Source organism: Crotalus tigris, unplaced genomic scaffold, assembly GCF_016545835.1.
Source record: "Crotalus tigris isolate CLP2741 ecotype Arizona unplaced genomic scaffold, ASM1654583v1 scf7180000018308.1980950, whole genome shotgun sequence".
Lineage (NCBI taxonomy): Eukaryota > Metazoa > Chordata > Lepidosauria > Squamata > Viperidae > Crotalus > Crotalus tigris.
Genome location: NW_024096936.1, coordinates 1,580,606 through 1,597,021, shown reverse-complemented (window position 1 = coordinate 1,597,021; position 16,416 = coordinate 1,580,606). Strand labels below are relative to the sequence as shown.

Sequence of the window (16,416 nt, the reverse complement as noted above, 5' to 3'; positions counted from 1 at the left end):
TTGTTTTTATACTTTTTATGTAATTTTTATTTCTGTAGTTTTTGTGTTTAAAATTTTTTTGTACCCCACTTTCCTTATATTGATCTTTGCCCGTAATAAAGGCTTATTGTTTTGTAGCATATTGTAAATATTTATCAGAACTACAGTATGTGCAAGCAAGCTTTGCATCTTAATTTATTAATACTACAAATCTAACATCCAATGAATTCTACATTTTTCTGCCTTATAAAGTAGAAATAATTTATTACCTGTAATTCTATAATGTAGCATTTTTAAATAAGTGTTGAAGGAATTAAACTAAGAGTATAACCATGTATTTAGAAAAATAGCTTGGAGGAAGCTATTAATATAATGATCTGATTGGTTATCTTGTATTGGTAAAAAGATTGCCCATTCCCTAGAATTATATTTTTGGGAGTGAATGCCCCCAAAAGGACCATCCATGATGGACATGCCATAGACAAGGGATCAGACTAAAATACAATGTTATTAGGAAAGATAAATCCTTCCTGTCAGAAAGTATCCAAAGAACACTTACGGGTAGTAGTATAGTAGTAGTAGTAGTAGTAGTATTCACACTGGGTGGATTGATACTTATGGAAGGTTAATGGAAAGTTCTTGCTGCAAAAATAAGTATAACGTTATGAGAAATGGCAGAAGTATGAACAAAGGGCAAATTAATATCAGATCAGATGGATGAGGCTGACAACTGGTTTCTGGGAATCAGTGAACTGAAATGGATTTGAATGGGTCACTTCATAGCTGTAATGGTATATGGGAATGATCACAGTCAGGGCAACAGTTGGATAAGAGATAATTGTACTTTCATACCTGCAAGGTTCTGTTAATGCAGTGTTTCTCAATCTTGACAATTTTAAGCCATGTGGACTTCAACTCCCAGAATTCCACAGCCAGCATTGCTGGCTGTGGAATTCTGGGAGTTGAAGTCCACATGCCTTAAAATTGTCAAGGTTGAGAAACACTGTGTTAATGTAACCCTACAGTGAATGAGTCATTTGGTTTGGTTCTTGTCTGAACTAACTCACAAAGCTGACAATATCAAAGGATTATCAATTCAACTGTGAACGTGAAAAAAATCATATCAAATTACATTAGTAATATATGGGGGAGTCAAAGTCAGTACTTAGAACCCAAAAATAATAGCTCAATTTCCATTTTTTATCAGAAGCAAGCCATTCAACATTACAGTGATCCAAATGTTAATGTCTCCTATGGTTTTTCCAACCATAGAAGCAGCAATGGAAATTGAACTTGTGAAGTCAACTCTGCAAGTGACACCATACCTAATTGTAGGAGACTGGAATGCTAAAATTAAAATTATTTGTTACAAATTAATAGAAAAATCTGGTCTAAATGAAGAAAATTGTGCAATTATGCTAATAAATTTATTATGTGTAGAAATACATTCTTCCAACAATATAAAGGAATACTCTACACAAGGACAGCACCAAAATCAATTTGACTATGATCTTCAAGTGGGAGGAACTATGTTCAGTCAACCAGACCAAGACTGGATATCAACGGAGATTCAAATCCCAAACAGTTTCTTAAAAATCACAATTTAAAATTAAAGAAACTCAAATCATCAGATCAAGATATGACTCCAATAGTATTCTATATGGTTATGCAGCAAAAAATAGATTCTATGACTTGATATACAAAATGCCTGAAGCATTTGGGATAAAATGATGTTAGTAAAGAAAAAAAAATCCAAAATGAATGAATGGGTAAATAAATAAAGGTGAAATCATGCAGATTTGGGTGCAGACAATTCAAGGTCCACCATTTTGAATAGATGCAAATATTAAAGCACAGGAAGACATGGAAATGTAAAGTTGATTTGTAATCTTTTTAGTTTCATGTGCTAATCTAATTCCAGGTTTGTTGATTAATTTTATATTGTGTTAGATAGAAAAATGTACAGATTATAGAAGTGGAAAGAGAATGAAGGCGCTTCCCTATGTGAAACAATATCATTTTGTATGGGACAGAAAAAAATGGAATAGTATCCACAGGCTTATGAAAATGCATGGTTTTCAAGAGTAGAACGTTTTCTTAAATGAGGTCTGTAGTTATTTTTTTAAAATAAGAGGGTTAAATGTATTCATATAAGCAATGCGAACTGAAGTGTGATCTGTTGTGGTGTAGACAGATCCTTGTGGCACTCGGTGTGAATTCTGCTTTTAAAAATGTGCTTTTGAAAACTTGTCATTAAATGTGAGTAATTTCTTTTTCATTTCCAAATGACATATTATATTATATTGGAATAAAATATTTCCTTTATGCTTTTCTCTAGTTACTTAGAATGATGATAAACATATAGAAAGGCAATTTGTTACAATGCTGGAATCATAGGAACTTTATTCAGATTCTTTTAAAAAGCATTATAGCATTTGTTAGTTTTCATTTTTATATCTAAGACTAGGAATCTACATTGGATGCGATATGTATCTTAATTCTGCAGCCACAGTGTGTGCAACAGAATTGTTATAAATAAGGTGATTTGTCTTGAATAGAGTATGTTATTTGAATGATTATTAAACTCTACAACCTTCAGCAATAATTTGTCAGTTGAAAATATTATATTAAGAACTCTAAATACCAAATGCTATCAGTTCAAAACAGCATTTAGTATTTAGAGTTCTTAATATAATATGGCACTACTTTGCAGTTTATTTCTTTGATAACTTTTTTATGGGAAAAATAAAATTCTAGATTTTGATATTTGATATTTATCTTTTCCTTTTATTTGTAGGCTCAGCAGATGGCTTGGGGAAAATAATACAGAGATTTCCCTTAAAGGATTTGGATGATACTCCTTTTCCACAAGGAATAGAGTTGGTAAGTTGATCTGTAGCATGGGTTTATAAAGTTTTAATTCTGGATTTGTACATCACACTTTACCATAAGGTTAGCTTAGGTAGTTTCAGCTGTAAATTTATATTGTGAACAAATGATTGCTTTGAGTATTAGAACTTAGTAGGACATGTGAATGTGAAATTCTGAGCTTCATTTGCCTACAAAATGGCAAGTACTAATATATTGGTAATCTAAAAACAAATGCTGATTTTATTAACTTACAGAAACCTAACTTTCTCTATAGCAGATGAAGCAAGTATCCTGAAGCACTTAGGTTAAGCTTGGTTAATCTAGCTTCTTAGTACATTCACTTATGCATGTGTTGGTCCATCATTGGTTTGCTTTTGTCATGCAAACTGACTTGATGTGTCTCATACAGTATATATGTACATGTTTGTAGAAGTCAGGATATTATATAGTGATATTTGTAAAGTAAAATAGGTGATTGTCTAATTTTAGTGAATATTAAAGATAAAACTATTTAAATTTATTTATTAAATTTAAATAGCCTCCCATCTCATTTTCATGACTTTTGTAAATCCTTTCATGATCAATCACACCAGTTTTTTAACTTCAGAATTGTTTTCTTGACACTTTAGGTATGGCATTGCTATTCTTTAAATGCAATCTTAAATTAATGATTTCTTGGTGTGATTATCACATTCAGCATAACAAGTTTTAAAAATGGAAAAATGACTTCACATATAATATTATTTAGGTGTCTGTCATTATGTCATAGATCCAGTATTGCCAGTGTTCATTTTTTCAGAGGAAGAATTCATAATATCACAAATTTGCCAGAAAAGAGGAGTGAGGACATAGAACAAATTTTGAAGTTAATGTTTTCCTCTGAATTAGAAATTGTACAAGTAATAGACTTTGAGAACTGCTGGGCTTCTTTTTTTAGTAATTATAACATTTTTATTGTAGTGCATAATTTGATGTATGCAGAAATGTCTGGGCTATGATAATTTCGATTTAATTGCGTCCAAATATGCCATATTTCATAAACTAGCTTTAAATCAGTGAGCTGAAGGCAACTCATTTCAGTTTCCACCAAAAATTCTTAAGACTTTATTACTTAAAAGACTCTCAGTATATAATTCCCACCAGGCATGTATGGATTATACATTATCTGCACTGTAAAGGATCAAGGCACAGTCAATCCAATTTAATCAACCATTTCAGTTTGACAAGAGTAACATCTGTGTAGAAGCCAATTCCATAATAGAATTCCATATGTAGGATCAATTTTAATAGTATTCTCCCTGAATAATTACACCTATATACAGTACAATAATTGCATCTATATACAATATTTAAAATTCCACATGCAGACATTGTGCATATTTAGACTGGCATCCAGAATAAGGCATATTTTAGTGTTACAGCAGCCATATGGCATAAAGGCTTTCTGGCACTCATGCATACAGTAAGGCGAAGTGTAAACATAGTTCTTTGGTTCAGAGCCATAAAAGGAAATGCTTATCACTATACATTTGCACATGCAAGACTAACTGTGAGCTTCCTGTACTTATAAACAAGATCATGATATTCTGACATAAATTGTGGATGGATATGCATAATAACCCATTATTTGGGTGTTTTAATACTTCCATACATACTGTGGGAACATTTTTTCTGTTTCTTGTAAAAATCACATTGTCAGGAAAATATTTTTAGAGATGTGATTCAAAAATTTAGCATAATGAATTCTTGGCTAAGATGCAGTTGTACTATGGGAAAAGAATACAATAAGAGTAATCAGTTCTGAAGTTTTATTATATATGTATATACAAAAGGCTTCTCTTTAAATTATAGTTCTATTTATATCAGTAAATAGGAACTTTCAGAGAAAGTTGGTGGCATTTTGAAAATAGGTAATGACTTCACAGAAGCTCTTGATGCTATATATTATAACATATAGAATTTAGTTTTTTTACATTTTTGATTTAGGTACATTTACATTTATTATTTTTATAAAGTGGCATTCCATGTTCTTTGTTGAAAGCTGATAACAGTTTGATTCATAGTAAAAACAACCTCATAAACAATATAAACTCATTGTCATGTGTCATATATGAATTTAATGACTTACGAAGTTGATGATTATTAAATATCTATAAAACTTTCCACAGGTTTTGATAAAAGTGATAAACAGCATTTCTATTACTTCTCTTAAAATTGCTGCTTAGATTAGGGTTTCCTACTTGATATATGCTTTTCTCTTTCTTTCATAGAGACACAAGGTATTGTACATGGGTTTTGTGTGTGTCTCCATCCTTATCTTTTCCAGACCTAGGCTTCCTCTGCCTCAATAGGTTGCAATCATGTAGCACTGAGCCATAATCAAGAATTAATTTTATGAGATGTAAGAGAATAATGACAATCACATCTTTGTTTTTAGAAATAATGTACTGTAGAATTCTCTTTGTTCATAACTATTTGTAAAGATGCAAATACATTATTTCCTCCTTAATTACAAGTAACATTGCATTTATTGCCAAATGGATGTTGTGACACTTTATCCTAGTTTCATACCCTCTGATCAGTTTTTTAAAACTCAGTTTCTTAGTCTGTGGAACATCTACTAGTCACTGTAGTTCTGGTTTATAATATTATTGTCTGTTAATTTTCATACAGCTGAAAATTTAAAATTGAAAAGAAACACATAAATTTACCTTAAATAAATTAGAATAGGCACTTGGTTTAAAACAATAATTCAAAAAGTTGCATAATTTTGCGTTATCAAAATATGTGTACTAAGAAACTTCATGTTACACCATGTTACATTTCCAGTAATTCTGAGAAAATTGAATTCCCTGAGCTAAAAATGTATTCAGAGTTCACAGTGCCCTAAAACTGAACTTTAGCTATGTTATTTTTTTAATCTTTGTTTCTTCATTTCCAGTAGTAGAATTCCATTCACTTTTAGAAATATAAATCTCTAAACTAAACTTCATTGTTTTGTATGGTTCAGAATAGAAAGCATGCCCATATATAAAGATCAAGTATGAAATATTGAGTCTTTTCAAAATCAAGTGGATATTTGAAAGATATTTCAATTCAAAAGCATTAGTTATTAGCATATCTGGCAATCAGGTTTGTACAATTTTAAAAAAATATTTTTTTAAATATTGTCTTTATTATTTTTACAAAAAGTCAAAATGATGGACATATCTAATAAAGCTTCCTCATCCTAGTTTCTCCACAACAGCCATATGAGGTGAGACGGGCTAAGACACATTGACTGGCCCAAAATCACCTAGCCAGCTTTCATGTCACTCTAAAGAGCTACCTTTAATACTGGTCTAACGGGCCATGTATACTAGCCTTAAATTATTTAAAATAAATTTAGAACAGCCAAATATTGGGAAGGCTATATTATATCAGTTTCTGAAAAGATATGCAAAGCACATATTTTTGCTATACTTTTAAAAGGAAGTGTAGGTCATTCTATTCTATTGAGCTATTTTGTGAACTTTGTAAGTTGTTTCATTGAAATGAATTCAGATATTTCTATTAAACAATAATCTTGTTTTAACAAGATTGGTTAAACAATTTTAATTATAGTCGAATATACAAGACCTTAATCAATATAGTTTGAAAGTAAAATCTTACGATGTCACATTACAGGGCACAGTTATCTTTCAAAGTCATGATTCCCTTTGTTCCAAATCAGTTCCAACAAATATATGTCACTGTCATTTCTGAATCTTATCCCAATAATACCAAATGCAACTAAGCCTAGAGTTCATTTTGAAAAACTTATTCTTCTACGTCTAATGTTCCATTTTTTGTTGAAGTAAATCTTAATGATCTATACTAAAACAAAATCTTCCTGTACAAAATGTTTTTTATTTCAAATGAGATGATAAGCCAAGTAATTTAAAAGACAAATTTCCAAAGTAAACAGTATAATTTAAAGGTCATTAAATATCGATGCTCCTTTATGGATTACTGCCTTGTCGTGGCGAAGGGGCTTGCATAACTCAATGAAGCTATAAGCTATGCCATGCAGGGACACCCAAGATGGACAGGTTATAGCAGAGAGTTCTGACAAAATGTGATCCACTGGAGAAGGAAATGGCAAACCACTCCAGTATCTTTGCCATGAAAACCCCATGGACAGTACTAAAAAGCAAAAAGATATGACGCTGGAAGATGAGCCCCTCAGGTCGGAAGGTGTCCAATATGCTACTGGGAAGAGCAGAGGGCTAGTACTAGTAGCGCCAGAAAGAATGAAGCGACTGGGCCAAAGCCGAAAGGACGCTCAGCTGTGGATATATCTGGTGGTGAAAGGAAAGTCCGATGCTGTAAAGATTTTTTCTCCATAGGAACCTGGAATGTAAGATCCATGAATCAAGGCAAGCTAGACAGAGTCAAAAAAGAGATGACAAGACTGAACATCAACATCTTAGGAATCAGCGAACTAAAATGGACAGGAATGGGTGAATTTAACTCAGATGACCATCAGGTATACTACTGTGGGCAAGAATCCCTCAGAATAAATGGAGTAGCCTTCATAGTCAATAAAAGAATAGGAAAAGCAATACTGGGATACAATCCCCAAAATGACAGAATGATCTCAATTCGAATCCAAGGCAAACCATTCAATATCACAATAGTCCAAATCTATGCTCCAACCACTGGTGCTGAAAAGGATGAAATTGACCAGTTTTATGAAGCCCTACAGCACCTTATAGAATTAACACCAAAAAATGATGTTCTTATCATCATGGGGGATTGGAATGCTAAGGTAGGAAGCCAAAAGATAACCGGAATAACAGGCAAGTTTGGCCTTGGAGTACAAAATGAAGCAGGGCACAGGCTGATAGAATTTTGTCAAGAGAATACTATGGTCATAACAAACACTCTTTTCCAACAACCCAAGAGACGGCTCTACACATGGACATCACCAGACGGTCAACATAGAAATCAGATTGACTATGTGCTCTGCAGCCAAAGATGGAGAAGCTGTATACAGTCAGTAAAAACAAGACCAGGAGCTTCTCGTTGCAAAATTTAGGCTTAAATTGAAAAAAGTAGGGAAAAGCACTAGGCTACTCAGGTATGAACTAAATCGTATTCCTGATGAATATACAGTAGAGGTGACAAATAGATTTAAGGAATTAGATCTGATAGACAGAGTGCCTGAAGAACTATGGATGGAAGTTCGCAACATTGTACAAGAGGTAGCAACTAAAACCATCCCAAAGAAAAAGAAATGCAAGAAAGCAAAATGGCTGTCTGAGGAAGCTTTGCAAATATCTGAGGAAAGAAGGGAAGCGAAAGGCAAAGGAGAAAGAGAAAGATACACCCAATTGAATGCAGAATTCCAGAGAGTAGCTAGAAGAGATAAGAATGCCTTCTTAAATGAACAGTGCAAAGAAATAGAAGAAAACAACAGAACAGGGAGGACCAGAGATCTCTTCAAAAAAATTGGAGATATGAAGGGAACGTTTCATGCAAAGATGGGCATGATAAAGGACCAAAATGGCAGAGACCTAACAGAGGCAGAAGAGATTAAGACGAGATGGCAAAACTACACAGAAGAACTATACAAGAATGAGCTTAACATCCCAGATAACCACAATGAGATGGTCACTGACCTCGAACCAGACATCCTAGAATGTGAAGTGAAATGGGCCTTAGAAAATCTGAGCAACAACAAAGCTAGTGGAGGTGACACTATTCCAGCTGAGCTATTCAAAATCTTAAAAGATGACGCAGTAAAAGTGCTACACTCAATTTGCCAGCAAATTTGGAAAACTCAACATTGGCCACAGGATTGGAAAAGGTCAGTTTACATTCCAATTCCAAAGAAAGGCAATGCCAAAGAATGTTCAAACTATCGCACCATTGCACTCATTTCACATGCTAGTAAAGTTATGCTTAAAATCCTACCAGCTAGACTCCAGCAGTATGTGGATCGAGAACTACCAGAAGTACAGGCAGGAATTCGAAGAGGCAGAGGAACTAGAGATCAAATTGCCAACATACGATGGATCATGGAGAAAGCTAGGGAGTTCCAGAAAAACATCTACTTCTGCTTCATTGACTATGCTAAAGCCTTTGATTGTGTGGATCACAACAAATTGTGGTAAGTTCTTAAAGAGATGGGAGTACCAGACCATCTCATTTGTCTCTTGAGAAACTTATATGTGGGTCAAGAAGCAACAGTGAGAACTGGACACGGAACCACTGATTGGTTCAAAATTGGAAAAGGAGTCCGGCAAGGCTATATACTGTCGCCCTGCCTATTTAACTTATATGCAGAGCACATCATGAGAAAGGCAGGGCTAGATGAATCAAAAGTTGGAATTAAGATTGCTGGGAGACATATCAACAACCTAAGATATGCAGATGATACCACTCTAAGGGCAGAAAGTGAAGAGGAACTAAGGAGCCTCTTGATGCGGGTGAAGAAGGAGAGTGCAAAAGTTGGCTTGAAACTCAACATTAAGAAAACCAAATCATGGCATCCGGCCCTCTCAATTCCTGGCAAATAGATGGGGAAGAAATGGAGGTAGTGACAGATTTTATTTTTCTGGGCTCCAAGATCACCTCAGATGGGGACTGCAACCAAGAAATTAAAAGACGCTTGCTCCTGGGGAGGAAAGCTATGTCAAATCTAGACAGCATCCTAAAAAGCAGAGACATCACCCTGCCAACAAAAGTGCGTATAGTCCAGGCCATGGTTTCCCCAGTTGCAATGTATGGCTGTGAAAGTTGGACCATAAGAAAGGCTGAGCGCAAAAGAATTGAGGCCTTTGAACTATGGTGCTGGAGAAGACTCCTGCGAGTCCCTTGGACTGCAAGGCGTTCGAACCGGTCAGTCCTAGAAGAGATCAACCCTGACTGCTCTTTAGAAGGCCAGATCCTGAAGTTGAAACTCAAATACTTTGGCCACCTAATGAGAAGGAAGGACTCACTGGAAAAGGGTCTAATGCTGGGAAAGATTGAGGGCAATAGAAGAATGGGACGACAGAGAATGAGATGGCTGGATGGAGTCACTGAAGCAGTAGGTGAGAACTTAAATGGACTCCAGAAGATGGTAGAGGACAGGAAGACCTGGAAGAACGTTGTCCATGGGGTTGCGATGGGTCGGACACGATTTCGCAATTAACAACAACAAAATATCGATATCAAAGTACTAAAAAGAAAATGAAGAACTAGTCCAGCAAAAAATAAATAAAAATATGTTGGCAGCAAGGTAGCTGGGGGAGGGGGGAAGATAGATGAGCAGAAACTATTCATTCCCATTAATATATTGATAAAAATTGAAATCTTTAATTGGAATGAATAGTTTTGCCCCATCTTTCTCCTGCCCGCTACCTTGCTGTCAAGTACTTATTTCTCACGCTGTGTTGAATATCTGTCCTTAACTTTTTCTTTTTCTTATCTTCTTCATGTACTCCACTTAGAAATGTTTTTATGTCATCCAGTTCTTGCTTAAATAAATCTGTTGTGCTTATAATTGTAATTCTTCACCTAATATATCAAAAAGATGGGGATATGCAGTTATGACCTAGTGTCATTTCCATTTGTTTGGTTGTTTTTTTCTAAATGGGGTTAAAACTATTTGTAAGTAATATATAAGACAAAAATATGCTTAAAGTTATTACTATGTCCAATGATAATACATATGCTAGGTTTAAACTTTGCTACTATGCATGTATATTCATGTGGTGCATAATGAATCACTAAGTCTCTGATCATGTGTTTGTGGTTTTCAATTCAAGTGTATACAAGTACAAGAATGCATGTATTGCATAGCAAGTCAATTAGGCTGCTAAGTGCATTTTGGTGAGTTCTTCATCAAAACCTCCTCCCCTCTTTTCAAATTGGAACATCAGTATTTGAGAAAAGCTTAATTTTTATTTTATTATTTTTATTAATAAAATAAATTATAATCCCAGTCACACATACTTTAAGTAATTCATACTCTAAAATATATCTGAGTAATTTGTGGAAGATCTGCAGATTTTCATTCTAAAGATAGTTATAGCTTCTTAATAGCTAATTTGAAGCTAATTCTAAGATTCAGGATAATTAATATAAAAAATTATTGTGGTACAGACTAGAAGCATTTCTTCAATTCTCTTCCATTAATTTCTCCCACCCCCTTAGTTTTATAGTATTAATCACAATAGAGCAGGGGTGTCAAACTGCCGGTCCGCGGGCCAGACGCGTCATGCGGAAGTTGTGCCCATCCCATTGCCGGCAATATCAAAACCGTCCCGATACATTGTGTGACGTCATGTGACATCGTGAGTTTGACATGTCTGCAATAAAATATTACCTCTTTACTGACATCTCATTCGCTATCTCAGTAGTTATTTGTAACCAGCGATGAAATATAATCATGATGAGGATTAACTGTGGTACAAAAATATCAGTGTATTGTGGTTTTTTTAGAATTCTATTTGTATTCAGGTGATCCGAACAGATGAAACATATAGTTTGGGGACATTCTACTCAAGGTGAATGTTCTTTAGATTGAAATTAAATTTTAATTTTATTAACTTCCTAATTTTGTATAAAATTTGATTTTCCAAAATACTCTATATTGTTAAATATAGTAGGAAGAGGATTTTGTGACTGGGAATTCTAGTTTTTATTCAGAGTGAATGTTTTTATCAGGGCTCTCCAATCATAATATCTCAAGTTTGAGAATGTTGAAATAATGTTGCATAGTTCAGCACTTTCTGTTGTTTTTCTGTTCCTAGAGCAAAAAAAGTAAATGTTTTTCTGATGTTTGTGGGACTGAAGACTGTGGCATCAGTTTGTGCTGGAACATACTATATTTTAAAAATCTTCTGTCTCTCTTCCTCCTTCATCCATCCAAATCCTATTGTACTTTCAATGACTTGTGCCTCTTTTTCCATGTTATTTTTACTATTGCTTCTAGCATTTTTATACAAAGTACCAAACAGCCCTTGTACCTACTTATGCAAAAGCAGTTACCTTCTTTAAAATCAGTTCCTCTATGTCAGTTCTACAAATAGATCATTCATTCCTAATTGCAGCTGCATGTAATTATGTAAACTTTAGTCAGCTTTTCTTGATAGGAAAATTGGAAGTAATGTAATTCCTCTCTTCTAAGGAGGTACATGTAAGAAGGGCCTTTTCTGTGGTGGCTCCCTCCTGTGGAACATCACATTCCCACAGAAAAGATTGGTTCCTACTTTGACACTCTTTCTCAAGACCCTGAAGACCTGATTTTGCCAACAGACGGGAGCCCATCAAGTTACAGGTTTTTACTTTTATAAGCCACCTGGATTTGGGTGGCCAATTTTCATAAATAAATGGGTCAAATAATATTAAAATAAACTTTTATGGATGATAAACGTTGATTTGTTCATTTCTTCAAAGATGCCAACATAGCTAAAATCTTGTTAGATTTACACAGCAGGAGGTTTATGTTCAGACAAGCTTTTCCTTTTCTTCAGTCTTTTCATTTGTTCCATCACTAAGTAAAAATCATTGGATTTTGTGCATAGTGACAATAAAAATTTATTATGCTTATTTATAATACTTTCAGTTAACACAGCAAGATAATGTTAGAAGCTGCAGAGTTATCAGAAAAAGAGGCATCTTGCTTCATAATTTTGAGTCAACAGTTAGCAACTGGACTTAACAGGCAGTGTTTTAGATTTTTTTTCGTTGCAAATGTCAGATTGATCTAGTTTTTAGTAATACCTCTTGACTGTCTTTTAAAACTGCATACCAGAAAAGCTTAGTTCACAGTGATTGTTCTTGAATCTGGTTGTAATCATATACTTGCAGAGACTTGCTGATGGTTTGAAGTTTCTAAGATGTGATGTTGGATCCTTTTTTATTTCTGTTTCATGACCTTTGTGTTAAATTTGACTGCCTTTTCGCCATTTAATAGTGGAATTGGAGCTTGCTTACGAAAAGGGGCAGTTCATACTTTTTCCATATTTAGTCATTCTTGAGGGAAGGTACTCAATAGCAGTGATTTCTAGAGGATCAAGATCAGATGCTTTGCTATTTGTTATCTCTGTGGTAATTCTTAATTGATCTTTAAAAGATGAAAGCTACCAACCACTCCAAAGTCAGCATCATCATAGATACATTCTTTTGTGTGACGTGATAAAATCTCAGAAATATGTTTTATTCTTTTGCCACTCTAATACATCTGTGTATTAGAATCCTTGTTCGTTCCCTGCCCAACTGAGTCTGTCTTATTTATTAATCTTGTCCTTTCATCAATGGGGTCAAGCATATGTATCGCCTTTTTTCTCATTTCCTCTATGAGGCAGTATTGAGAAGGGCAGGTTAGACCAAAATACCAACTATTTGTAAACTGGGAGCTTTCTGACTGGAGAAGAAGAAAAACTATAACATGTGATATAAATATAATTTGTTGTGCTAATTTGTGTCTACAGCTATGATACTCCCACCTATTATTTTTGCCATGTATGCTTTGTTACTTAATGCTATTTCCTATAAAAAATATAGGAAAGTAGCTATAATACCATAAGTGTATACTTTGCTAACTTTTTCATATATCAAATAATTATCTATGATTTGTAAACAAAAAGCAAAATAGTATCCTTTTTCTAGGACAAAATATTTGTTCTTATAATAAATCTTAGATGATTGATTCATAGCACAGTATTGTCTTAGTGATAACAGCAGCTCTCCGGGATTTCAAACTGGAATATTTCCCAGCTGTACTTGGAGTTATATTGGTCAATTCAGCCATATAGGTAGAGATCCTTGATTTACAGCGATTTGTTTAGTGACCGTTCAACATTACAGTGTCACTGAAAAAAATGACGTGATCATTTCTCACATTTAATGACCACTGCAGAATCCCCATGATCATTTGATCAAAATTCAGACGCTTGTCAACTGGTTCATATTTATGATGGTTGCGGTGTCCCAGGATCATGTGATCAACTTTTGTGACCTTCTGACAGGCAAAATCAATAGGGAAGTCTTACTAGCTTAACAACTGCAATGATTCATTTAACAGCTGTGGAAAGAAAGGTTGTAAAATGGACAAAACTCACTTCAATTCTATCTTCTCTGCATTGAAAGCTATAATTCATACTTGCTCTTGCAATATTCTAATTCTTGTGCCAGTATCCTATTTTTTTATGCCTGAATTTTTCACATTTACTTTGACTTTGGTTTAATCTAGAATTGAATTAACTCTGGAATTTGCTTTAGCATCCAGACTTTGCATTTCTTTAATTGTATCACAATATATGAACTTGTTCTTTATAATATATACAATTCATCTGACATTAGTGACCTGATCTAAACAATATATTAGTTAAGTATAATAATGCCTGTAGAGAGACACTTCCATTTTTCCTTTTCTGTCTGGGGTTTGATAGATTTCATTTCTTTAAGGCAAGAAAAGTAGACATGAACAGGTCATGATAAAATATAGGAAAAGCAAAGTAAGAGACAGCCAAAATGGGAATGATGAAAATGAATAATAAAGATGTCAGAACAATACTGAAAACAAATGAAATGACTGAAGTCTTACGAATTCTGAGTTTAAATTATTTTCTACTATATGCGTTATAATGCAATATCTCATTCAGTTTTAAAAGAAAGCACAAGTTTAGGAGATCTTAATGACACCCTATTACAAATCATATGTAAATTCAGATAAATAAATGGCAACATTGACTAATACTGATTAATGTTGCTGGAAGTCATAAATAGGGAGTGGGTTTGTGATGAGTAGCAACATATAATTACTGATGAATGTTTTACCTTCATATATTAGGATAATGATATTATAATTTAATATATAACATAATAAGAGAAAATTATCATAGGCAAAAATTAATCATGAAACTCCATGGATATTAGTATTTTTTAAGAATGTGTTTTGGCAACATCCAAGAAATACTTTACCTTCCTCTGCATGCCACCATATTAGGAAAAAAGTTTGTACTATGAAATTAGCTTTTGTAAAAGTATTCTTGACGTATTCATCTAAGTGACACATTAACATCTTAATGATTCACTGTAATTATTAACTATTGAGCCACATAATTATTAGATACGCCCAATTATGTTGCATGTTTAAACTTTCAATTTCAGTAACAGATATCCTAACTATTACACATTTTTAATAATAGAATGACTACAAAATTTATGTTCATTGGCATTCTACGTAACCTTATTAGATAGCAAACTTCATAAACTTTAAATTTATATTTCATCAGAATGCAAAATCAAACTTACACAAAGATATTATTAGTTAAGTAATCCAGTTTAGTCTGCTTTAGAAAAATGTTTGTGACAAATAAATTTAAAATTGAAAAGATGCAAATATGTAAGTGGATAATTTTCAGGATGTCATGTTGTAATCAAAGCTGAATTAAACAGATTTATAAATGAACAAATGCAAAACTAACATGGATTTAAGTAATATCGATGGCATGATTGCTATTGCGATATTGTCAGTTGTGCGTTACACAAGTGGTCCTCGCTAATGACATTTGAGACTGGCAACTCTGTCACTAAGTAACATGGTCAGAAAATGAAAAATCTCTTGACTGCACTCAACTTATAATGGCAGTTCATTAGTTCTACCTGCAATCGTTAAGCAAATCACAGTCACTAAGCACGATTGTGTCTCCTTGCTAGCATCCCCATTGACTTTACTTGGTGAAAGCCATCTGTGAATGTCACCAGTAGCAATCACATGACCTCAGGACTGCAGAAGGCTGCAACTGTTGAAAATATGTGCTGTTTTCAAGCACACAAATCACAACTATGTGACTGTGGGGATGCTTCAAGGGCTGCAACTTTGAGGACAGGTTGTAAGACTCATTATTCAGTGCTGTTGTAACTTTAAATGGTCACTGAACAAATTGTTGGAAAGAAAGATGGTAGTGTCTTGTTTTTAAAAAATCCAAATGACTTTAGGGAGAGAACCCAAATTATGTTTTACTTTATACCATACACGAGAAGACAAAAGATACCCACTATAAGAACTAAAGTGTTGCAATATGAGCTTTCTAATGTATTTCCGTGAACCCTTGAATTTTATTTTGACTGAATTTGTACAATCAAAATCAAACCAATAAAGGGCATGTTCATGCTAGCATCATTAGGAACATGTTTAGCTTAGTAATTATAATAGTGTCATCTTTACTCAAACTTCATTAGATTTTGTCACAGAAAAAAATTGCAGGTATCCTTAAAATAAAGAGAACAGATTTCAAATACACATAAGTATATCCTAAAAAAAATCTGCATTGATTTTGTATGATATTTGGTGCGTTGTATTTTCTTCCCCACTCCTCCATAACGGTTAACTTTTCTTTAATTTTTATTCCATTATGTTTAATAAAAATTCTAGCTATTTAGATTTCACTTTTCTTGTATTTGATAATGGAGGAATGGTATGCAATTTCCCTGTTGCTTGTTCTGATCTAGGGATTGAACTGCGCCTGGAATGATCCAAATTAAATGTGATATCTAGAGCTGTGCTTCAGTCCTCAATTCTTTATTTTTTTAAAATTATCTCTATTT

At 33.7% G+C, this 16,416-nt stretch overlaps 1 protein-coding gene across 2 annotated transcripts in view; it reads left to right on the top strand.

Moving 5' to 3' along the window:
• The window catches only part of SBF2 (SET binding factor 2), a 228,370-nt gene that overhangs the window by 58,367 nt on the left and 153,587 nt on the right, over nucleotides 1-16,416 (top strand). For both annotated transcript variants that reach the window (XM_039350252.1, XM_039350253.1), the window contains exon 2: nucleotides 2,777-2,862. In XM_039350252.1, the coding sequence (XP_039206186.1) occupies nucleotides 2,777-2,862 (86 nt within the window). The remainder of the gene's footprint in view (nucleotides 1-2,776; nucleotides 2,863-16,416) is intronic.